Genomic DNA, 22,779 nt, shown 5'->3' with positions numbered 1-22,779 from the left:
CGACACTTACACTTCTGCAGACTAGAGTATGGTGAACTAGAATTCTTTTCATATTATAAGATTTCAAGTTAGCCCAGGACCTAAGAAAAGTTAAGTGGAAAGCACTGGTTTCTGTATGTTCGGGGACAAGACACAAGCAATCTGCCTCTTAGGCAATTGTGAAGATGTTATTTTGAGGACCCTTTCTACCTGTATACATATGTGGTTGTATCTGTAGGATATTAATTTTTTACTATGTTAATTATTTTTCTGCCAAACATTAGAAGCTAATGGGAACACTGAGTCAGAGTCAGTAATTTTGATAGATATGCCAAACTCTCCTCCACAAAGGGTGTACCATTTGTCCCTCCCACCTGTGATGCATGAGAGTGTCCATTTCCCCAGAATGCGCTGTCACACTTTTGCATCTCTGCCAATCTGAGAGGTTAAAAATGGTCTTTGCATTTTCTTAGGAGCAACGTCAGAACATTTTTCTTGTGTTGAAGGCTATTTGTTTCTCTTTTCCTGTGGGATGTCTCTTTATGTCCTTTACCCATTTTTCTATTGGGTTATCGATCTTCTCAATTTCTTTATATACTGGGGAGATTAGCCCTTTGTCTGTTAAAAGAGTTGCAAGTGTTGTTTCTAGTTTGTCATTAGACTTTGTGGATTTGGGTTTTTTCCCATGCTGAAGTTTATTTTCCCATAGTCAGTCTTCTCTTTTATGGCTTGTAGGTTTTAAATCATAGTTTAAAACTTCTTCCCTACTCCAATGTTATGAAGAAATTTTTTTTTTTTTTCACTAAATAGCTACCCATTTGTCCCAGTAGGAATTATTTAAAAATCCAAGTTTATACCACTGATTTAAGACGTTACCTTTATCATACACTAAGTGTCTGTATATATTTGGATTTATTTTAAACTTCCTGTGATATATTGTGCTTTGATGGAAGAGAGAAATAGTGTTGTGGTGCTCAAAAGCCATCTTAGCCAGGGGCAGAAAAAAGAGGCAGTATTGTTGACACATATGTAACAGAGAGACTGATGAAAACAGAGCACTGTTTGGGTTGCTTGGTTGGTTTTGAGTGTTATTTAAGAGAGAGAACCAAAGAGAAACAAAGACATGAGATTGGCTAAAGGCTAGTCCCAAACCAGAAGTATATTGTCGATCAAGTCTTAAATTTGTTCTTCTTCATGTGCAGAACTGATGAAATTCTCTTAAGTCATCGCAGGTTTACAAATACCCCATCTGGTTGTGAACACCACATGTACCAGTGAACTGGAGCCTTCAAGACGCTTACTAAACATGAAAATGCTGGCAGACAGTTATTAGCCATTCTGTTTTCTCCCCTGGGGCTAGAGTTAAAACCCATAGAAGTTAGAAAACTCTCCAGCCCCTTTGCAGAATGAACAGTGTTTTCTGGAGAAGGGCAGTCTCAGAAGCTTTGCTTTAGGAATTTCCATTTTGAATGATCTTGAGTCTTTCCCTGCCTCTGCAAATAGTTTTCCTTTGTGGAATAAAATGTGTTCAAAGGGGCACTAACCTAACCCAGCTATGTTGTGTGTGTGTGTGTGTGTCTGTGTCTGTGTGGCCCTGGGCTAACATCCATGCCCATCTTCTACTTTATATGGGACATCGCCACAGCATGGCTTGACAGGCGGTGCGTCAGTGCGCGCCTGGGATCGAACCCCGGGCCGCAGCAGCGGAGCGCGCGCACTTAAGCACTACGCCACCAGGCCTGCCCCACTATGTTCATTTTTGTCCCACCAACCATTAGAAGCCAAGCAGTGCTGGCCCGGGAGGCAGGGTGGGGAGATGGGACAATCCCGGACTGGCCAGTAAAACTCCCCAGATGTTATCGTTCCTTTGCTGCTCATTTGCTGGGGGCTGCTGATTGGTGCGTATTCTTCCTACTGAAAATGGAAACGTAGTCCTGCTCCTTCCTTCCCGGTGAGATGGCACTACGTCAGCTCGGGGAGAAGTGCTTTCTTTCATTTCGCAAGCCCTGTGCTGGACACCTCTTTGAAGGACAGAGGAATAGACACAGAGATGGATAAAGCAGGATCCCGGGCTTGAGGAACTCACAGCCTGGTAGGGAAGCCAGATGCCTTCATGACTAGGAAAGCGTCACAGTAGAGTTTTGTAGAAAAGACACGGGAGCTCCAGCTGCCCTGGGCCGTGGAGATGGTGTTACAGGAGAGATCGTATTTGAGCAGCAGCAGCAGCAGAGCGTGGCAGACCAAATGGGTCTGTACATGTGTTTCAGGCCTCATAAAACTCAGAGGCTTTGGGAAGCCCTTGGTTCCTTCAGCCATCACACAGTGAATTTGGGTCATCTGGTTTTCCTGGCCTTGCTTGAAAATCGCGTTCTGTGTTTGCAGACCTGGGTTGAGATGGGGATGCCTTGTGTCGCTTGTCTGTTTACACAGGAATGTGTGGATTAGAAAAGTTTGAGGTTTAGAGATTAGAACATAGAAGGAATGGTGGGGTTGTAGCATCCTTGGTCATTTTTCTGTGGTTTGGTGAGGATGGATATGCTTTGTTAAAGGTGATGAGCTCTTAGGCAGAGTGGTGGTGTTTAGCTGAGAGCCGTTCAAGAGCCAGAATTAAAAACCAGACCGTCAGTTCTCATGTCACCTGGTCTCCTTTCCTTAATGAACACTAAGACAGCTCAGCTTCTTTAGCTCCGTTGTCTTCTGCTGCCAAGAAAGGCTTAACTTTGGTCTAAAGCTCTGAGTGATGAATTCTAAGCAGCAGCAGGATCACCGCAGTGAAACAAGACTTGTGCAAAGGCCCAGAGCCCAGTGAAAGCATGGTATTCATGAAAGTGGAAGAAGTGGAGATGGGGGTGAGGGGAGTGATCAAAAATTGGTCAGCTCGTAAGGGGCTTTACACGCAGGGACAGAAGGAGTTAAGACTTCATCTGGAAAAGATGAAATTTTAACAATTTCCTGAAAAATATAACTTCTTTTCACGTTAAATCAAAAGGAATTAATAAGCAATAGTCTGTATCCTAAATGTAATCTAGTTCTACCAGTGCTTTGCAGTTTGTGGTGTGTTTGGTCTCGGGTGTAGTTTTGTCGCCTCTGTTGTTCCGAAACAAGAGAAAGGGAAGGGGGCCGACAGTGCTTGTCATTGCATTTGGAAGCTCGCGCTTGTCAAGTGCGTGGTGATCTCTCCTTCTTGAATCTGCAGTGCGTCGATGGCAGCCAGCACTCGTAATGTTTCCTGTTAGGGGTGGTTTATTTTTAGCCACCTGCTGGTCCCTCGGCCACAAAGGCCGCACGCCATGGGGCAGACCCCGCAGCAGAAGTCACCATTCATCTTACACCAGATTCTCTTCTGGTTGCTTCTTGCTTCATCCTGGCAGGAGTTCAAAGAAGGACGCAGAGCCAGCCACACAGCCCCACAGGTCCTCTTTAGCCACAGGGAACCTCCTCTAGAGCTGAAAGACACCGACGCTGCCGTGGGCGACAACATTGGCTACATTACCTTCGGTAAGCAGCGGGGAGTCGCCACATTCGTGCATTCATACTGCAGAATGCCCAAATCTGGACGGACCTTTATTAATATGTTAAGGGGGGCAAGAGCAGGCATACCAAGTTGTTCCTACTGCCGTTGCCACGACTGTGGGAGGGGTGTCATGGGACACTAATTATGGGTCATGTGCTGTTTTTGTACAGTAATCATTTCCCTTTTTCCCTGTTTTTCTTAAACCCAAAGAAGAAAGGGTAGCCTCGGGTGTCAAGTGTTAAGGGTTAGGACCGCATAAGCATTGCTTAGCAGCTGGGTGGGGATTCTCTGTCATTTGGCATTTCTTGGTTTTTTTGCTTATTAAGCCCAGGCTCTGGCCGTGATTCACTTATTCCACTTTTCCACTGAAGAAATTCAAGTCTTCCCGTCTTACAGTTGCTTCAGCCAGCGAACCGGCTCACTGTTACAGCTGGCGGTGGAATGACAGCTGCTTCACAGAGCGCACCTGATTTCACTCAAATGCCTCCTTTTGTGAAGTTCTGTGTCATTCACCTCAGTGCTAAGATGTGCCTGTTATATTGGTGATGAGCAACTTGATTTATCGTACTTCATTAAGTCTGAGCCACACATTTTTTTCACGTTATTATCTTTATGTTGGGGTGCAGCTTACAATCCATTGCGTGTCACGGTTTAATTGTCAGCATTTCTCTCTTGATGGTGCGTAAACTGGTGGTAAATTTACAGTCATTAGCATCTTAGATTCTGTGCAGTGTAGTTGTCTCCTATCCTGGTGTTCGTTTCTTTCCGGGGCGAATTGACACAGGGCTCCCATCCTTTCTTAGGAGGCATTGCTTTTGATTTCAGCAGAACCTCGTACTCGGAGAGTTTTGCTGAGACCACTGAGTAGAGTAGGTGCAGAAGGTAGAATTCCAAGAAGCCAGAGGGAGAGGGGGTGCAGGTCTGCCCGAGTGCGGAGGGCTGAGTGATGGCACAGGTCTTCAGGGGCCGCGGGAGGGGCTTTTCTCAGCCCCCAGCCAAGCAGCTCCTCCTGCCTGTCCTCATCAAGAAGGTGCAGGGCTATACAGCTTAGTGTTTGGTCTTCACCACAAGACCAAGATCCTCTCTGGAATCTAGTTTCTCCGGAGGCTTACTCTGCTTTAGCACGGAGGACCTAGGGCAGACAGGCTTTGTTTCCTAATCTCAATTTCTTAAGGTAAAGTGTTTCTCCAAAGTCCCCAGATAGCCAGAGTATCTCCCTCCAGAGGGGCTGCTGAGCCGCAGAGGCAGGAGCTAGTCGGCACGTGGCTAACAGGGAGTAGATTTCAGAACACACGGCGTCAGAATCCAGACCTGGAATGGGTGCCCTGGACCAGGCTCTTGCCCTGGGAGCCCTGGTTTTCCACCATGCTCTCCTCCATTTTTCTCGAAGTCCCCTGCTTGCTCTCACTGGCGCCTGCGTGGTTATGGTGTTTGTCGCTTCCTCATCTTGAGGAGAAAACCCTGACAGAGCCTGGGTGTACTGAAACAAGTGGATTGTACTTAAGCAGGGAGAGATCGGGTTGACTTCCCACCCCCTGGCATTGGTGTTACTCCCTGACGCCTTGTTTGTGCCCCCACCCGCAGTGCTGTTCCCTCGCCACACCAACGCCAGTGCTCGAGACAACACCATCAACCTGATCCACACGTTCCGGGACTACCTGCACTACCACATCAAGTGCTCTAAGGTGAGGGGAGCCGCCGTTTCCCTGGCTCCTGTGCTCCGGTCATTCTCCAGAGCTGATCACACAGAGTCATTCCTGTAGTCCAGGCTGGTGCCGTGAACTCTAAGTAGATGGTTCTAGAGGCTTCAAGAAACCATGGCCTTTCTTCGTCTCTCCCCACTCTCCCCACCCCTCCCCTCAGCAGAGAGGCGAGTGTCTCCAGAAGGGCTTGTCCTCCTGCTTCCCTGCACCACCCCAGTCAGCCCCAGGGTGCGTGTTCCCATACCGTCCTGATAACTTCCGATGAAAGCAGAGCTGGCTTTCTAGATGTGACTCTGCTTCAGTACCCCTTGTGTTTGCCCCCAGGCCTATATTCACACACGTATGCGGGCAAAAACATCTGACTTCCTCAAGGTGCTGAACCGCGCACGCCCAGATGCCGAAAAGAAAGAAATGAAAACAATCACGTGAGTAGGGCAGGCCCACCCCCTCCCCTGAGCTCAGCAAGGAGAGCAGGAGCGTGGGTGGAGCCACGTGGGAGGCGGCAGAGTTGGGCCTACAGCTACCCAGCAATAAAGATGGGTGAGCAGCTCTCACTACTGACGGGGCTGGGCCTGGTTCCCTCCCTCCTACACCTTTGTGAGCTCAGAGAATGGCAGCCAGGAGAGGGGACCTTTTTACTAAGAGAGGCTGTGGTCTCTTTGGGCCTGAGTTGGGAGGTCAGTCTTGTCCTCCTCAGGATCTCCCTGGAGAAGTGGAGGCATTTGCTGAAGGCCGTGCAGCTGCGTCCACGGGCCTGGAACCTCCCCCAGCGTTCTTTGTCCTGGCCTGCCTGGCAGCAGGAGTTGTGCGCGGAGAGGAAGTGGTCTTGATGAGGGATGGAAATGAGGAGCAGAGCTCGAGGCGGTGGGAGGCTCCGCATGCAGGAGGAGCCCGCCTGGTCTGCGGCCCCAGGATTTAGGTCTTTGTGCCAGGCGCCAGATCTGGGTTCCCCTTCCCGTGAAGTTGAGGCGGCCCTGTCCTCAGGACGAGGGAATCATGTTTACCTGCTGTCTCTTATGCCCGTTGAGTTGAGGTCTCCCTGCTGCCCCCACAGCCTGTGTATTTGCTGACACCCAGTACTATTGGGGGTGACCGTTGGGAGGTGTGGTGTGCACAGGGCTTCAGGCTCCCTCCCTCGGCATAGGCAACCTCTTCCGCCAAGCGAGCTTCTGCTGCCGTTAGACAGGATGAGAGCGGTGTCTGACTCTTCGCGCCTGAGCAGAGGGTTTTCAGTCTCAGAAACGTCGGGCGTTTATACAGAGCAGTTGAAGTCACCCTCACTTTTTTAGCAAAGGCTTCGGAGACTGCCCATCTCATTAGGAAATGGTACCAAAGGCCTTCCTCTGGAGGAGCTCTGTGCCTGCTGCCCACAGCCTCAGGGATGGTGTTCTGCCTGCACCTGGGTCCTCTGCTTAGAGAGAGGTGTCCAGATGCCATGGCAGCGTCATTCATTCCACTCTGCATCTTCATGGCATAGCCTAAAACGGGCAAAACTACCGAGGAGGAGAGGCAGGGGAGGGTATGCGCCCTTGCTGCCCCTCCAGAACCTCGCGTCTGCCTGGAGTTTACAAGCTCCCTCTTCCCCGCTTGCTTTCCACATGAGTGCTTTCTCACTGGGCACCACTTTGGTGACCTTGAGGGTGAGGTAGCCAATTTTGTGCCACTTTCAGGGTCCAGTGGAGAGACAGGTGGTTCGGAGAGCCAGGGGGTGAGCCAGCAGCTAGGTACAGCAGAAGGAAGCCTGACCTGGCCGGCCTATCACACCTGACAGAAAGGCTGGGCATCCTAAGTTGTCAGGGGGCTGCCTGCGTCCCCTCAGCCCCTAAGTGCCTGTCCATTCAGGAGAAGAGCCCACCAGGCCACCGCTGCCCAGCGTCTCCCCACAGGGCTTCACCCCCGCCCCACTACACAGCCAGCAGGTGGTCTTGGGGGTCACTGCACAGTGCATACGGTTGTCTGCGGAGCAGGGACCACTCCCTGTCGTGATGGGGGAGCTGGGAAAGGATGAGGCCTTGGAAAGAAGAGCATTACCTTTTTCTGTCCTGCGACCTCTCTTTGGTAGAGGTGGGCCTCAGAAAGGGGGCGAGGGAGGCAAACAGCTGCACCCCCCTGAAAACCAGAGCATGGTACTAAGGGTGGGAGGAGTTAACCAGCTCAGCTGGGCAGGAGAAGCCAGACCCCTCCCCCCCCACAACAGAGAGTGAAATAGGGCCTGCTATGAGAAATGGCCGTGGGTCAGAAGCCAACCATCATAGGGCTGGCTCCCCACAGAGCTCTGCCAGAATTAAATGCTCATGAGCTTTTTGAGAGGAAGGGAAATAAAATACAGTTTCATTTTGGGGGAAGTGAGACATTGAGGGCGGGAAAAATTTAGCCCTCATATTTTTGCCCCAATTTCCCATAGTTCTCAGTTCTGGCGTCCAGGCTGCTGTACCACATACCCTCTGTCTCTGGGAACCAGCCTGTTCCCAAAGCTGGCCCTTCTGGGGAAACACTGGGCGGAACAGGACACCACGCCTCAGGGCCTGAAGTCAGGCAAGAGTTCCATAACCCAGAGTGTAGGCACCACAGGACAGCGTGAGATGCCTCTGACCCTGGAAGTTTGACAGGAGGCTTCTTTGAACATCCTGCCCCGGGGTGAGAGTTAAGGAACTGCTCCCTGCCAGCCCGAAAAGATATAAGCTGTGTTGGAGGAGCCTGAACTCTCTCCTAGGAAGAGGGTCGAGCCCAGTCTGGAATGCAGCGAGGTCTGGGCCGCCCAGAGACTGTGGGCACATGATTCTCAGGCCTGACTGGGCGCGTTTAATGTGCTCGTGGTCTTAGCGCAGGCGTTACCTGGGATTCACTAGGAAGAACGAGCTGATGACACCTTTCTCTGAGAGCCGGGTCTTAGCCCGTGCCTGACTTTGCACGTCCCTCTGCCCCTGGAGCCTCCCCACCTCGTGTCTCCTGGCTCCTTGGAGCCCTCCCCAGTGCAGGAGTGTGGGGTGGAAGGCAGGGTGAACCGGGAACTCGCCTTCACACTTATTCTCTGCTTTTGAAGGGGGAAGACATTTTCATCCCGCTAACTCTTGGGAACAGGAAGAGGAGGCTTCGGCTGGCAGCTGAAGGCCGGACACTTGCTACTGGATAATCGGAGCTTTTAACGTGGCACCTCTTCAGGTTCTTAAGGGATACTCCGTTTGGGTTCCATTTTGTACACGTTTGGAAAATAATCTGCAGAAACGAGCTGTGCTTGCAAGGACTTCATAGTTCCCAAGAATTAAAATAAGAAAAAAGAGAATTCCACTTGATCAACTTACTTCCTTTTCTTTATCTTCCCTCCCTCACCACCCTTCTCTTCCACCCCCTTTTCCAAGCTGTTTCGCTTTGCAATATGTTACTGGGAATGAGTTGCAGGATAATGCAATCTTAACTTGTTTTTTCCTAAGTATTTGAGTTCAGAACTCCTGTATCTAAAGAAATACGGTTGGGGTCATTAATAAAGAAAATCTTTCTATCTTACATAAGAATTTGCTGAGTTTCTGGACTGTGAGTCCAAAAGAGAGAGGAGGAGGGAGGAAGCAGACCTGCCCTGCCCGTGAACCTGCAGAGCGGTGCTGGAAACCCTTAGGTTCAGGAGCCGCTCGGCCTCCCTTTAGAGGAGAGAAGGGCTGGCTGGAGAGCTCTGGGTTGGCGTTTCTGGGTGAACTTGAATGTGCTCACCGTGAAGCTCAGTTATGAGGTCTCTCTGGCTGTGGCCGAGAAGCTCCCGGAACAGTGACAGGCACGTGGAAGTGTTTTCTGGCTTGTTCTTTTATCGTGAATAATGTATGGTATTGCCCCAAATGTGTGCCGTGGTGTGTGTAGGTCTCCAGGACATTGATGAGTATTAGGTGTGGACCTGATACAAAGTCACTCTTTCTCACACAACAGCCCAAAAGACTGTCCTTCCACAAAACTTATTTTGGGAGATTCTCGCCCAACAAAGAGTACAGAGCCTAGCAAAGCATGCTGTTCCCTAACGGGAAAATAAAATTGGTCCAGAAAGTTTGCTTAGTCAAGAATTATCAGGAGAATTGTAGGGGCACCTGGAATGGTCTGAGGACCACCCTAATGGTGTCTACCTTCTTCCCCTATTAATTTGTGTCCATCTAGTGCAGCGTGCTGCACACTGGTTTGAGACCCATTAGTGAACTGTGAAATCTCCTGACTGCATCACAAACAGCATTTTTATTTCCTAAGCTATTTTGAGATGATTGTAGATTCACATACAGTTGTGAGAAATAATACAGATCCTGTATACCCTTCACCCAGTTTCCCCCAGGCGTGGCGTCTGGCATAACTGTAGTACAGTGTCACTGCCAGCAAAGTGACGTCCACACAATCTCGGCCTTACTCAGATGTCACCAGTTTTACGTGCGCTTATTTGTGTGTGTGTGTGTTGTGTATTTCTATGCATCTTTATCACATGTAGCTTCATCACCAGCATTTTTAAAAAACAGTAGACTAGATCAGTCAGAGTGGATCACACCTAGTCAGGGTGAGTATTGATTCTGAATTGTGTTTTGGTTATATACACGCATCTCGACTGGATTGTAAGAATGTCTTTTCACTGGGTCACAGTCAAGAAGTTTGAAAGCCACCGGTTGTTTAGTCATCCAGACTTCATTTTACTTCCCTTGAACGGGCTCTCAGCTCAGGGTGCAGCTATGGGCCATCTCCTCAAGAAACGTGTTGTGGAGACTACTGGCCCCTGGTGGGGCTGACCAGTGGCCTCCAGTGGAAAGAGGTCACCGAGCTGAGTCTGCCCAGTGTTCCTGGGACATGGCCACTTGTCACCTCCTTCTAGTAGGTGGAAAACCTGGGTAAATTAGATATATCAAGAGGTGGTGATATGTATATTCTGTACCCCAGGAGCTGTTTAAGGGGTTTTCAAGGGTAATTTTGATAAGAAGCACTTTTTGCTTTCTTGCTGACTTTAGAACTTAACTCCTTAGTAAGCTGGAATTCACTGTACTCTTGCCGCTAGGGGGGATCAGATTTCCGAAAAGTGTTACAGGTGGCAAAACCAAGGTTGCTTAGAAAATATGGAGTTAGGAGAAAAGGGGGCATTAAATATTTTTTACAGCAGTAAATCCTAAGGAAGTATCTTAATTCCAAGACTATTTGTCGGCATAAGAAATCCATGCTGGTGGAAACCCCTCTCCAGACTCGCTCCTTGGTCTTCACCTGTTTCCAGGACACACTTGGTGTTGGAGTGGCTCTGTCTCCAAGACCTCCCCTCCCCCTTGTGTGCAAAGGCCCGCAGGATTGTGGAAGGAGGGAGGTCTGGATGAGGGTGGAGCCCTCGGGATGTGGGCTTGGAAGAAAGTGTGATCTGGTCTCAGTGACTGCTCACTGGCTCACCTGCCCGAGGGTCCACACCTGGGAGGCCACTGGATCTGAGCTGTATTGGTGAAAAGCAATGTTTTGAAGACAGACCTGGGTTTGAATCCAGGTTCCACCACTTAATAGCTGTGTGATAGCACATTTCTTAATGTGAGCCTTGATAGCCTCATCTTCAGTTGAACACACCACCACCTATCTCACAGGGCTTTTAAAAGGGAACGAGATAGGGCCGGCCCCATGGCTTAGCGGTTAAGCGCACGCGCTCCGCTGCTGGCGGCCCGGGTTCGGATCCCGGGCGCGCACTGACGCACCGCTTGTCCGGCCATGCTGAGGCCGCGTCCCACATACAGCAACTAGAAGGATATGCAACTACGACATACAACTATTTACTGGGGCTTTGGGGAAAAATAAGTAAATAAATAAAATTAAAAGGGAACGAGAACAGATAAGTGTCTGTCCCATCATAGGCATTTATAGTGCCTGCAATTATAGTTGATGATGCCGTCTAATAAACCTTAGTTCTGTTCCTACACTCAAGAGGATCGAGTGGCAGGGCTACTGAGGAGGAGAAGTCCAATGTAAGCCAAGGCCATTCTGTGCTGGGGTTCTCCAGGTCCTCCCCGAGACAGTTGGTATTTTCCCTGCGTAGGTGGCTCTTAAACTGCAAAGGGGTGAGGAAGGCGTTGGGAGTCCCGCGTCTGGATAAAGTGGGACTTGGGCAAGCTAAGAACTAGGAGTTTGGCAGAAAAGGAAATCGACTCTAACAAGGAGTAGGAGGGTGGGATCAGAGCAGGAAGTGGAAACCAGGAGGAGGAAGCAGCGCTGGCCGCTGCCTCAGCCCTCGTGGGGAGCTGGCACTTGGCAGTTGCTGCTCAGCTCCCTTCCATCTCATTCAAGTAGACCTGATGGGCCCTCATCCCAGCAGCCACAGAGGCCTGAGACCCAACCCTGCATCTACTCCGGGGCCTATTTTGGGGGCTATTTTGAGTTCAAGCGTGCTGCCCCCTTCTGGGATTGCTAAGAACACTGCAGTTTCGGTGGCTCCTTCTAAGAGAAACTTGGAGGATCTGGTGGCTTAGCCCTACCAGGAAGGACTAAGGCTTCTGCTCACATAGCTGACGTAGGGCCGCTGAAGCCAGGATCACGGTCACAGGACTGTGCCCAGAGCCCTCCAAAGGCTGCCAAGGGCTCGTCTGCTCTTGGCTACGAGGAGAGAAGAGTGTTGAACAGCGGCTCAAGGAGGCCAACCAGGGCCCAGGAAGCCCCAGTGCCCCGCTGCCTCCGCTCATCCAGTTAGTACCCCCGGCCCCCGCGTCAGACCCTGAGGGTCAGCAGAGAGAAAGTCAACCATCCAAGAGAACGGTGTGGACGAGGGAGGCCCAGGAGGCGTCCCTGCCAGAGTGTGGGTTGAGCACCGTGATGCCGGCTCTACCTGAGGAAAGGAGAACGGACAGGGTGGGGGCTCCAGGGCTGGTAGAATGTGCTGGATGCAGCATCTGAAAAGTGCCCCAGAGCCCTCCTGTGGGCGAAGGGGAGAAGGCCGTGAGTGAGCCAATCCCAGGGACCGAGGGAGAGCGGAGAGGAACTGGATGCTCCAGTGAGGAAGAAGTAGCTGAGCGCGCACGGAACCCGCTTCGGGCTCCCGCCGCCTAAGTTGTCCCACTTCATACATCACCCCACACGCAGTGTTTAGATAGAGCCAGAAGAAGAAACGCAGACATCCTGATCCCGCAGGGAGGAGGCCAGGGCTGGGAACAGAAGGAGGCCTGTTTATTGCTGCAGTCCAATAGCCAAGGGGCCCCCACCCACTTCTGTCCAGACGCCGGGCTGAACTCTCCCAGAGCCTCTGACTCCTGCCCAACCAGACAGCGTGGGGCTGAGGGCCAGCCGTCTGCTGGAGCCCGGCGTCCTCCCGCCCACCAGCTCCCTGGAGGATGGGTTTGAGGCAGGTTGCTTTCCTCTTCCCACTTTTTGTCCCAACAGAAGTCCCGCCTCTTGAGAAATCCTGACTGCTGTGCGGGTTGGACAGAGCTAGACCCCTCAGGCCTCCAGCCCTTCAAGCCCAGGTCGCCCCTAGAGAGCGCAGAAGTCCCCTTGCTCCGTCTGTGCTCTTGACTGAGGAAGGTCTTCCTAATGTCTCACCTCCAACTTTCCTCCTGTAGTCTTTAGCCTGTTCCCTCCCGTTTCGGGCCTCAAAGGAGTGCAACTGGCTTCTTTCCCTCACCGCAAAGCCACACTTGATACAAGGTGAAAATTGGGGCACCCCACCTCTTGGCTTCCCCGCCTTGGACTTGCCCTTCCTCTCACTATACCGAGTGCTTATGTGCCAAGCGCTGATCTAAGTCCTTTTTTGTGTGTGTGAGGAACATCAGCCCTGTGCTAACATCTGCCAATCCTCTTTTTTTGCTGAGGAAGACTGGCCCTGGGCTAACATCCGTGCCTCATCTTCCTCCACTTTATATGGGACGCCGCCACAGCGTGGCTTGCCAAGCGGTGCATCGGTGCGCGCCCGGGATCCAAACCGGCGAACCCCGGCCGCCACAGCGGAGCGCGCGCACTTAACCGCTTCCACCACCAGGCCGGCCCCCTGATCTAAGTCTTTATCAGCCATTATCTCATTTCGTCTCACAACAGGTGAGCACCATATGAGCCCCATCTTACAGGTGAGGGAACTAAGGCAAGAGAACTTCAGTAATTTGCCCAAGTTCACACCGCTAAAAAAAAAATAGGATCCCAGGCAGGATTCTGAGATTCAAACCCAGGCTTTCCAATTCCAACCCTGGCTGGTGCCTCTTAGACATCACAGAGGAGGGGGGAGAGGAGCTGTTTGTTGCGACCCCTCCCCCCATTGGCTGTCAGGCCCTGGGATGTACGCAGGAACATGTTATCCCGTGATATTCCCCGAAACAACCCTGAGAGGTGGTTTTCCGTGTTCCCATTTTACAGGTGGGAAAATTGGGGCCCAGAAGTAGCTTGCCCAACGTCATACCCCCAGGGCCATTTGTACCGCGTTGCCCAGAACTTGACTCACAAAGTAGTTGAGAAAAGTGTAGAATGACCCCAGATTCTGGAAGGCAAGGCTGGCTTCATAAGCTGAAAGGCCCACCAGGTGATGGGATGGGGAGCAGTGAAGATCCCCCCACCACTGCCACCATCGCACACTCTTCTGCAGACGTCAGGATTATGGAGCGGGCTGTGCAGTCAGCTGGCTGGCCACTCCAGAGGTTTAAGGCTCATAAAATGTAAATGTGTAAGTGTGGTGGGAAGTGGGGAGGAGTAGACTGAATCATTATTATTCATTAACTGGAATGCATTTCGCAGAATAGCTGGGCAGGAGCAGGCCAGTGGGCGCCAGCTGGGTGAGCTGAGGTCGGGGATCCACCACCTAGGTGGCAGGCTGTGGCTGCTGGCTGGAGAGGGGGACACTGTAGAGCAGGATGGGGGGCACTGGAGGAAGAGAGGAAGGCCTCCCAGTTACCACAGTTCAGGCTGTGCCAGGTCCCACCCCCAGAGGCGGGGCCAGGGCAAAGCCCCGCCAGCCTCAGCTCCGTCCCTCCGGGAACCCAGGCGCGGCAGAGCCTGGGCAGCCAGGAGCCCCGGGCTCTGCTGTCTCCGCCGAGTGGAGGCACCATGCTCTCACCGGCCCGGACACCAGACGTCTTCAGAAGCCCTGCGGGGCTGGCTGCGGCAACCCCCTGAAACTCGGAGGAAGAGCCCAGGCTGGGCAGCAACACCTGTCTCAACAGCCATGTGAGTGTCTACTCCCCTTCCACCTCCCCCCACCCAGCCCCCAGCCACACCTAGGGACCAAGGCTCCAGGTCCTGAAGCCGCCACTGCACCCAGCCCAGGCCACCAGAGCCTCCAGGGTGTGCGTGTGCGGTCACACAGCCAGCGCGGCCCTGGGAGATCGCCCCTGGGGGCTGACCCTGCCTCTCTTGCTGCTCTGGTGGAGGTAAGGTGGGGGCTCACTCCAGGAGGGCCGGGAGCTCCAGCAGGAACCAGAGGCTGGGTTTGAAGTAACGGACCCCGAGGTCTCATGGGGTTTAATCAAGTTGACGGTGCAGGGACGACGGGGAACAGAAACTGGAAGGCTGCTGCAGGGGGAGAGATGTCCTGAGTGGAGGGCCCTGGGGGAGACTGAGGAAGAGGAAACAGGGGCTGAGGGGAGGGGAAAGGGGTGCAGTGGTGGGGCCTGGCTTGGGGGCCTGGGGGGAACGGAATAGAAGGGGCAGCACCTCCTGAGCTCAGGGCGGCCGCGGGGCCCTGGTCCTCTGACGGGAGGAGGGGGCAGGCGGGAATCCTTTCCTTATTGACTTTAATCCTAGCAACCGCAGCTGCTCCCCTGTTGACAGAAGCAGTTCCCACTGGGCCCAGGACCCCTCCCTTGTCCCCATGATGTGGCTGTGGGGCCAGAGTGCTGGAGGACTGAGAACGTGGAGCCCAGGGAAGGGAAGGACAGGGACTGATCAAAGCCACAGACAGGCCAGACCCTGCCCAGCGGCTCCTCTTCCCTCTCCTCTGGGCTCAGCCTCAGCCCCTGGGGTGTGCGGGTGGGGGGTCCTGCTTGCCGCTGGCATCTCCGCATTCACTGCCCGCCCTCCCCCTTCCCCCCCAACTCCTCTCCCTCCTCCGGTTCCCAGGAAGGGCCTGTTGCTAGTGTGGTGCGGATGAGTCAAGTTTATGGGCTGGAAGTCCTACCTGGAGGCTGCTCACTGAGCTGTAACCAGCTACCAGGGTGGATAGGGGGAGGGGGTGCAGGAGACAGGGCGCCCCACTTGCTGCCATCCATCACCCTGGCCTCATCACTGACGCCAGTGCTCAGCGAGCCCTGCCCCCGCCTCACTCCTGCCCCCACCCCCCAATCTTTACCAACCCACCATCTCTCAATGCTCTGGTGCCAACCAGGTTGTGAGCATCTGAAGACAGGGTCCCCTCTCCTTGGTCTTAGCACCCACTCCAAGCCCCCGGCCCCACCCCAGCCTGAAGGAGGCTCTCCACCGTTGGCTGGCCAGAAGACCACTGCACACCGGCCAGACCCTATCCTCCTCCCTTTTGGCTAATTTAGAGGCCTCACCAGGTGGAGGCAGGGATGGAGAAAATGCTTTGGGGCTGGGCGAGTCCACCTTTTAGTGTAAACGGAGGCATGAACACAGCTGCCCAGAGAGGGCCTGGCAGATAACAGAAATGGGCCAGGTGGGGACTGTGGGGACCTGTCTGAAGGCAGCCACTGCTCAGCCCCAGCTGGTTGCTACTATACAGGACATGTATTGCCAGACCTGATTTTATTTTATTTTTGCTTTCTGCTGAGGAAGAGTCGCCCTGAGCTAACATCTGTTGCCAATCTTCCTCTTTTCACATGCGAGCCGCCGCCACAGCATGGCCACTGACAGACGAGTGGTGTAGGTCCACGCCAGGGAACCGAACCCCGGCTGCCAAAGTGGAGCACACCAAGCTTAACCACTAGGCCACCAGGGTGGGCCCCAGACCTAGCTTTTTGAGAAGCCAAAAATATGAATTCATATGTAAATTTTAATTGGCAATTAATTGAAAAAAAATGTGTATCAGCAAACAGGCTACGGCCCACAGTCCACAGGTCTGCAACCTCTGGACTAATGTGCAGCCCCGTCCTGACTCTGGCCGTCCTGCCCTGCCTCCAGGCATCCCAGCTGCTGCTGCGGGCCTCGCTTGCCCCCTGGCCCGAGATGACACCCAACAGCACCACGGAGGCGCTGAGCTCCATTCCCGTGACGGCCCTGGGGTTCTTGCTGGCCCTGGCAAGTCTCATCGTTGCTGCCAACCTGCTCCTGGCCCTGGGCATCGCCACGGACCGCCGCCTGCGCAGCCCGCCCGCCGGCTGCTTCTTCTTGAGCCTGCTGCTGGCCGGGCTGCTCACAGGGCTGGCGCTGCCCATGCTGCCAGGCCTGTGGAGCCAGAGCCGCCGGGGCTACTGGTCCTGCCTCTTCCTCTTCCTGGCTCCCAACTTCTCCTTCCTCTCCCTGCTGGCCAACCTCCTGCTGGTGCACGGGGAGCGCTACATGGCTGTGCTGCGGCCTCTCCGGCCCCGCGGGAGCACGCGGCTGGCCCTGCTCCTCACCTGGGCTGGCCCTCTGCTCTTTGCCAGCCTGCCCGCTCTGGGGTGGAACCACTGGGCCCCCGGAGCTAACTGCAGCTCCCAGGCTGTCTTCTCAGCCCCCTACCTCTACCTTGAAGTCTACGGGCTCCTGCTGCCTGCCGTGGGGGCCACTGCCCTTCTCTCGGCCCGCGTGCTGGTCACCGCCCACCACCAGCTGCGGGACATCCGCCGGCTGGAGCGGGCGGTGTGCCGCGGCGCACCCTCGGCCCTGGCGCGCGCCCTTACCTGGAGGCAGGCCAGGGCGCAGGCCGGGGCCACGCTGCTCTTCGGGCTGTGCTGGGGGCCCTACGTGGCCACCCAGCTCCTCTCGGTCCTGGCCTTTGAGCAACGCCCACTGCTGGGTCCTGGAACCCTGCTGTCCCTCATCTCGCTGGGCAGCGCCAGCGCAGCGGCCGTGCCGGTGGCCATGGGGCTGGGTGATCGGCGCTACACAGCCCCCTGGAGGGCGGCCGCCCGGAGGTGGCTACGGGCCCTGCAGGGAAGAGCCTCTCAGGACAGCGCTGGCCCCAGCACCGCCTACCACACCAGCAGCCAAAGCAGCGTGGACCCCGACCTGAACTAGCGGACGAGCCTCTGCTCACTCCTTCTAGAAGCCTCCATCCGTCTCGGCCACCAAGCCCGGCTCCACTGGTCCCCAGCCCCCTACCCCTACTTTACCCCACCCTGACCGAATAAAGCGCCTCCGGCCCAGAAGAATGGGCATCTCGCTCCGTATCTCACCAAGGGAGAGGCAGTGGAAGAGATTTGCAAAGAACCTAAAACAGACCTGCACCAGGGAGACGCCAGCTCCAGATCAGTGGGCGATCACAGGCGGGACCACCCTCGGCCCGAGAGAGGATGAGCTGAGCTATCTCAAAATCCAGCAGATTGGGGGCGGGGGCCACCCTGCCAGGCCCCTCACTGCTTCCTCCCCTGTCCCAGCGCCACAAACTCCACACACACACTGTCTCTGGGAAGTATATTTTATTTACATTTTTAAAATCTGTAACTAGTATCTCTTCCTCCTTTCCACCCCCCAGAGACTTGGGGAGGGAAAGAACGGGAACCTCAAAGACGCACCCCCATGGCTCACACCAGCAAATGAAAGGGAAAGAGAGGAGGGCTGAACCTCCCTCTGAAGGGTCCGTCAGGTCTGGGGAGGGGAGCGGGGAGGGGCCCGAGGGGGGGCTCTTAAGAGAAGCAAGGGACAGAGAGGGGGCAAGTCAGTTTGCAGGGGTTGGAAAGTAGTCCAAGGCCCCTCCCCTCCTCTTCCCTGGTACCCTACTGCCTCTGCTGGGGGGGCTCCCTTCACCCCCTCAACACCAGACACAAAGCAGAGGCTGCAGCCACTAGCGGTCAGGTCTCTGCACACAAAATACTTTTGCTTTGTGATCTCCTGACGTGGTCACCACCAGGGAGGCGTCTCTGTGGACAGAAAGTACAGAGGTTGGAGGGACTGGGGGACCTGGGGCCCTCTGGTGGCCTCCTCCAGCACCTCCTCAATTCTAGATCCCTAAGTGCCTGGCGCTGGCTGACACGCCCACATCAGGTGAACACACTTGCAGCCAGCAACCAGCAAGGGGATCAGAGAAGGAGAGCCATCATACGGGGGAGGCCCCTCAGCCCCGGGACTGAGATGTCGGACCCCAAGTTGGCCACTGTCAACCAGAAGCAACAACTCCCTCAGGCGTCCTGGCATCCCTGCCTCACAGGCCCCAACCAGGCAGTCCCAGCCTCCCTTAGGAATCCCCTCCCACACACCAGGGATCCTGCAGCCCCCCACGTGCTACTGCCACCTTGGAAATACACACAGAGACCCCAGCCCTGCCCAACCACTTACTTGCTGAGGGCGAAGTCCAGGATCTCGGCCATGTGGCCCCGATAGTCAGTAAGCAGGCGACCGGTCCGAGCGTCCCAGAGGCGTACAATACCGTCCAGGCTGCAAGTGTACACCACGGCCGTGCCCGCCTCCCACAGCAGCTGCACAATGCCCGACTGCTCGGGGATGACAAGGCCGGCGGGGGTCAGGGGGCGAAGCTGAGAGGCCTCTGTTCCCAACTCTCATGGAGGGAGGGAGCATGGGCCATAGGGAAGACCAAGCAGGAGCCAGGTCTGGGGCAGATGCTCCCAGAGGCCTGGGCTTCCCCATGGCCACGGCTCCAGGCTGCCTGTACCTGATGCTGACACTGGTGCCTGAGGGTCTGCGTAGACAGGTCATAGATGGCCAGGGTCCCATCCAGGTAGCCAACAGCTGCCAGAGGCATCCTGGGCAGAGGAGAGCATCAGAAGGCTCACGGAGGGACCTGGACTCACGTGCCCTTCACTCCATCCTGGTCCCCCGGCCCAGGCCCCATCCCCCAGACCCCCTTCTCGCCCAGTCCCTCTGGCTCCAGGCCGAGCGCTGGCTCACACTCACACACTGCAGAAGCCCAGGGACTCCACTGAGTTGGACTCACTCTCCTCCCCTTCTCCCAGGTTGGGCTGGGAGGCCACAGTCTCGGGTCTGAAAACGCCCACCACCTACGAGCCAGGGGAGAGAATCAGAGAAGGGCTGGGAAACAGTCCTCTAACAGAGAAGAGAGGCGGTGGGGCGAGGAGTGTGAGTGGAGGAGGAGCACGGGAGAAGGTGCAGAGAGCGGAGGGCTCCACGGGCTGCAGTCCTGCTCACCTTGCCAGTGGTGGTACTGACCAGCTTAGCCTGGCAGTCCACAGAGCCAGTGAGGGCCAGACTGCCATCCTGGTTGCTGGCGACACAGGTCAGAGGGCCCTGGTGACCCTCAGTCCCTAGGATGGACAGGGGAGAAGTTAGACTTCATCCTGTCCCCTCCAAGTCCTGCCCCAGCTCTCAGCCCCTTCCCCACGGAGGCCCAGATCAACATTTCCTCCACCTCCGATACCTTTTAGTACGTGGATAGGGCTTCCCTGCTTCAGGTCCCAAATCCTGATGGTGCCATCCTCATAGCCGACCACAGCCCTCTTCCCTAAAGGGCCAGAGGCACAGATGAAGAGAGAAGGACAGACAGCACACTTGGACACCCAGCAAAGGAACAGGGGGGAAGGGGTGCAGAGACAAGAAAACAAGGGAAGACACGCTGCCCCAGGGAACAGCAGAGAAGACCCAGTGCAGAGTGGGAAAAGGGAGCTGCCTGCTCTGGGGCCTAGGAGGCCAGTGCTCCTGAGGGCAGGAGGGAGCGGCTCTCACCATCAGGGAGGACTCGGCCACAGGTGGCTGGGCAGTTGGGACCCTGGAAGGTCTTGCAGTCACCATTCGGGACCTTCCACATCCAGGTGTTGCCATCAGCTGTGCCCGCCAGTAGGACAGGTGCCCGAGGGTGCCACTCCATCCACTGGGCAGAGAGGAAGGGTCAGCAGGGAGGCCCGTCACCCCACCCCACCTAGGAGCCTGCCCCATGAGCCCCACCAGGCTCTCCCTGCCTCTGAGTCACCGGGGACATTCCAGGTAACAGAGACATTCCTGCTCTACCTTGCAAGTGCGCCGGCGCAGAGCGGGCTTGGTCTGGTACAGGTGGCAGTGGACCCGCAAGCTCACACCCCCTACCCAGGGACCCACAGAGCTGAATCCCCCTCTGATGATCTCACCTCCAGATCGCCTGCTTCAAAGGACCAGACCTCCTCCTTGGTGTCCACCTGCCACACTTTCAAGAGGCCACTCATGTCCCCTGTGGCCACTAGGGTAGAGTCGTGGCTGAAACCAGCACAAGTCACAGAGTCTTTATGGCCTGCAAGGAACAGTGGGCAGAAAGAGAAGAGAACATCAGGGGACCTCGTGCTGGGGGCACATGACCAGGTCTCTGGCCCCCAGAAAGGACCAGCTGGGAAAAAAAGAAGGGCGGTTGCCAACAGAACAGATGACCAAACTCACTGCCACTCCAGGCACCAACACCCCAGCTCTCTCCAGGGGAGGCAATGCTGGCCTCCCATCAACCATGCATAGCCTAGCCCGATGTCTTAGCCCTGCTGTCCACTCCGCACCCCTGCTTGAAACACCCACAGTCTCCTCTCTGTCCAAATACTCCTTCGCCAGTGTCGCCTCCTCTCAGGCCTTTTCCAGACTCCCCCGTGCCCACGACAGACTACGATATTCTTCTTTGGGGTAAATGGGCCCAGAAGAGGGCTGGCAAAACAGGGGTCAATAAATGGCTGCTGGGTGTACCACCACTGCAGGCCAGCCCCCTAAGACCTCCCACGGGACACGACCTCACCTGGGGCCCCTCACCTGCACACTCAAAGAGCAGCTCCCCATCGCTGAGCCTCCACACGAAGGCTTTGTCATCTTCACCCCCTGTCACTGCCAAGGTGTTGGTCTTGGGGTCCAGGCTCACACAAAACACAGATGCTGTCCCAAGAGACATTCCATGAGTAAGGGTACAGGGCTCCCACCTAGGGTCTCTCCTTCGGGACCTTCAGGAAACCCACCCCCTTCCACCCAAAGCAACATGTGTTTCCTCCTGGAAAAGAAGGGTGCATCTAAGTTCTTCTAAGTTTCAAGCATCATGTTGTTGGAGAAATCCCTCCCCAAGCTTGCCCAGCTCCAATCCTTCTCCAGGCAGGTCACCCTATGGTGCTGCTCCCGTCAGCCCCCACACTGATGCTGTGGTCAAGAGGATACATGGGCAGGGCTTACAGTTCTCAGCATGAGATGCCATCAGCTGGGTACCAACTGAGTGAGGAGAGCATCACGCTACTGGTTCCTTATTAAGAGCTAATATGTGAGAATGTTATATACAACATGCTCAAAAAGGTACTAGCACATCCAATTTACACAAAGTAACTTTTGCCAAAGGTAACTTTTAAAAAGAAAACTAAGACCCAGAGAGGTTAATAAAGATCATAAATGGGTAAGAAGCAAGGTAGGATTTGAAGCCAGGTGTCTCAACCAGCTCCAGGGGCCAAGCTCTCCCCCTTGCGTCATACTGCCCCTACCTGTAGCTCCCCCAGGGCCAGGCCGGCATTTCCCACCTCCACGCCCCTCAGTATGCTCTGCACACAGCGGAAGTCTGCTGCTCAGACGCCCGCCGGGAATGAGTGTGTGACAGGTCTCAGAGCCCTACCTGAGTGCAATGCAAAGGTGACCTCACTATCGTCGGGGCCCTCCATGCTGCCGACCACCCCTTCCTGGGGTTCCAGAACCCAGCCCTCCTCGTTGCCCTCTTCCTCTTCTTCCTCTTCCTCAAAGTCTACATCTTCCATCTCCTGGGCCAAATCATCTGCTTTGGGGAGAGGATGAAAAGATGGGGCTGGCGGGTAACTAAGAGGGGTGGGGAGAAGTGCGGGGAGGCCGGAGGCTGGGGTGGGTCATGTGGTGAGAGTAAGGTGGGTCAGACCGATGGGGTGAAGGGGGGCGAGAGGCGGCAGAGACGAGGGGGCTGTGGGACAGAGGACAGGAGAGGTCTGAGCACCTGGGGTTGGCCAGAGACCGTGTGGGAAGAGAGGATCGAGGGGATGACGGGAAGGGGGTGTGTGAGGGGAAGGGCCAGAGGAGGCGTCGGGGGAACCCCCACCCCGGCCAGGCCCGAGAACTGAGTATGGAGGTGGGGGGAGAGGAGAAGGGCGAAGGAGGTCGGTAGGAATGACCGGTGGGTGTGGGGGGGCGGGGGGAGGAGCAGGGGTCAGAGGCCAGGGGTGAGCGCCTCCTGTCCCGTGGCCTGATGAGCGGCAGTTCTCACCCGGGTCCGGTGGACCAGGATCCAGTTCCACCACCTCGATAATCTCTTCATCACCATGGAAGCTTAGGGTCTCCAGTGGGGGGGTGTCCGCGGCAGCCCCGCTTTCCGATTCGGACTCCATGCGGCGCAAGCGGCAGATCCACTTCTCTGGGCCCAAACGCCTCCCAAAGTCAGCTCTGCGCGACGACGCGGAACTCGAGCCCCTCCTCCCGAGAGGAAGTGGGCGTAGGCAGGAAGAGTGACGGCCGCTCGGCCAATAGCAAAGGGGGTTGACTGGCTGAATAACCAATCGCAGGGAAGAGTTGGGAGGAGGGGCGGGGCGTAGCGGGAGAACCTAAACTCCGCCTGGCCTGACTCCGCCTCCAACAGGAGGGAAACAAGAGAGCGTGCGCGCCTCCGGGGTCTCCTGGGAA

The 22,779-nt window shown here is 55.2% G+C and overlaps 3 protein-coding genes across 5 annotated transcripts in view; 2 read left to right on the top strand and 1 right to left on the bottom strand.

Annotated features, from left to right (window-relative positions):
- The window catches only part of ARPC2 (actin related protein 2/3 complex subunit 2), a 29,807-nt gene extending 21,107 nt beyond the window's left edge, over window positions 1-8,700 (top strand). The window contains exons 8-11 of the mRNA XM_014785288.2: window positions 3,351-3,477; window positions 5,078-5,178; window positions 5,521-5,621; window positions 8,240-8,700. Coding sequence (XP_014640774.1) covers window positions 3,351-3,477; window positions 5,078-5,178; window positions 5,521-5,621; window positions 8,240-8,264 — 354 coding nt within the window. The 3' untranslated portion in view covers window positions 8,265-8,700. The remainder of the gene's footprint in view (window positions 1-3,350; window positions 3,478-5,077; window positions 5,179-5,520; window positions 5,622-8,239) is intronic.
- A 5,446-nt stretch (window positions 8,701-14,146) lies between these two features.
- Window positions 14,147-17,651, top strand: GPBAR1 (G protein-coupled bile acid receptor 1). Of its 2 annotated transcripts, XM_014785290.2 has the most exons (2): window positions 14,147-14,316; window positions 16,225-17,651. In XM_014785290.2, exon 2 carries the CDS (start codon window positions 16,270-16,272, stop codon window positions 17,260-17,262), a length of 993 nt encoding a protein of 330 aa, XP_014640776.2. In that variant the 5' UTR covers window positions 14,147-14,316; window positions 16,225-16,269; the 3' UTR covers window positions 17,263-17,651. The 2 variants fall into 2 exon arrangements, with proteins under 2 accessions (XP_014640776.2, XP_087280966.1); XM_087424840.1 differs by lacking the exon at window positions 14,147-14,316 and having other exon boundaries at window positions 16,087-17,651.
- On the bottom strand, window positions 17,649-22,543 carry AAMP (angio associated migratory cell protein). Of its 2 annotated transcripts, none has more exons than XM_014785289.2 (11): window positions 22,367-22,543; window positions 21,752-21,910; window positions 20,917-21,036; window positions 20,280-20,419; window positions 19,882-20,026; window positions 19,577-19,660; window positions 19,348-19,463; window positions 19,096-19,199; window positions 18,854-18,944; window positions 18,520-18,674; window positions 17,649-18,104 (listed from the first exon to the last, which is right to left on the bottom strand). In XM_014785289.2, the coding sequence occupies exons 1-11, from the start codon at window positions 22,485-22,487 to the stop codon at window positions 18,029-18,031; spliced, it is 1,311 nt and encodes a 436-aa protein (XP_014640775.1). In that variant the 5' UTR covers window positions 22,488-22,543; the 3' UTR covers window positions 17,649-18,028. The 2 variants fall into 2 exon arrangements, with proteins under 2 accessions (XP_014640775.1, XP_004427602.1); XM_004427545.3 differs by having other exon boundaries at window positions 21,752-21,907; window positions 22,367-22,542.
- Window positions 22,544-22,779: the final 236 nt, after the last annotated feature.

Source organism: Ceratotherium simum, chromosome 37 (genome assembly GCF_057802395.1).
Source record: "Ceratotherium simum simum isolate JZ-2026a chromosome 37, ASM5780239v1, whole genome shotgun sequence".
NCBI classification, from domain to species: domain Eukaryota; kingdom Metazoa; phylum Chordata; class Mammalia; order Perissodactyla; family Rhinocerotidae; genus Ceratotherium; species Ceratotherium simum.
The sequence above is the reverse complement of the archived record's forward strand: the minus strand, read 5'-3'. Positions and strand labels throughout refer to the sequence as shown.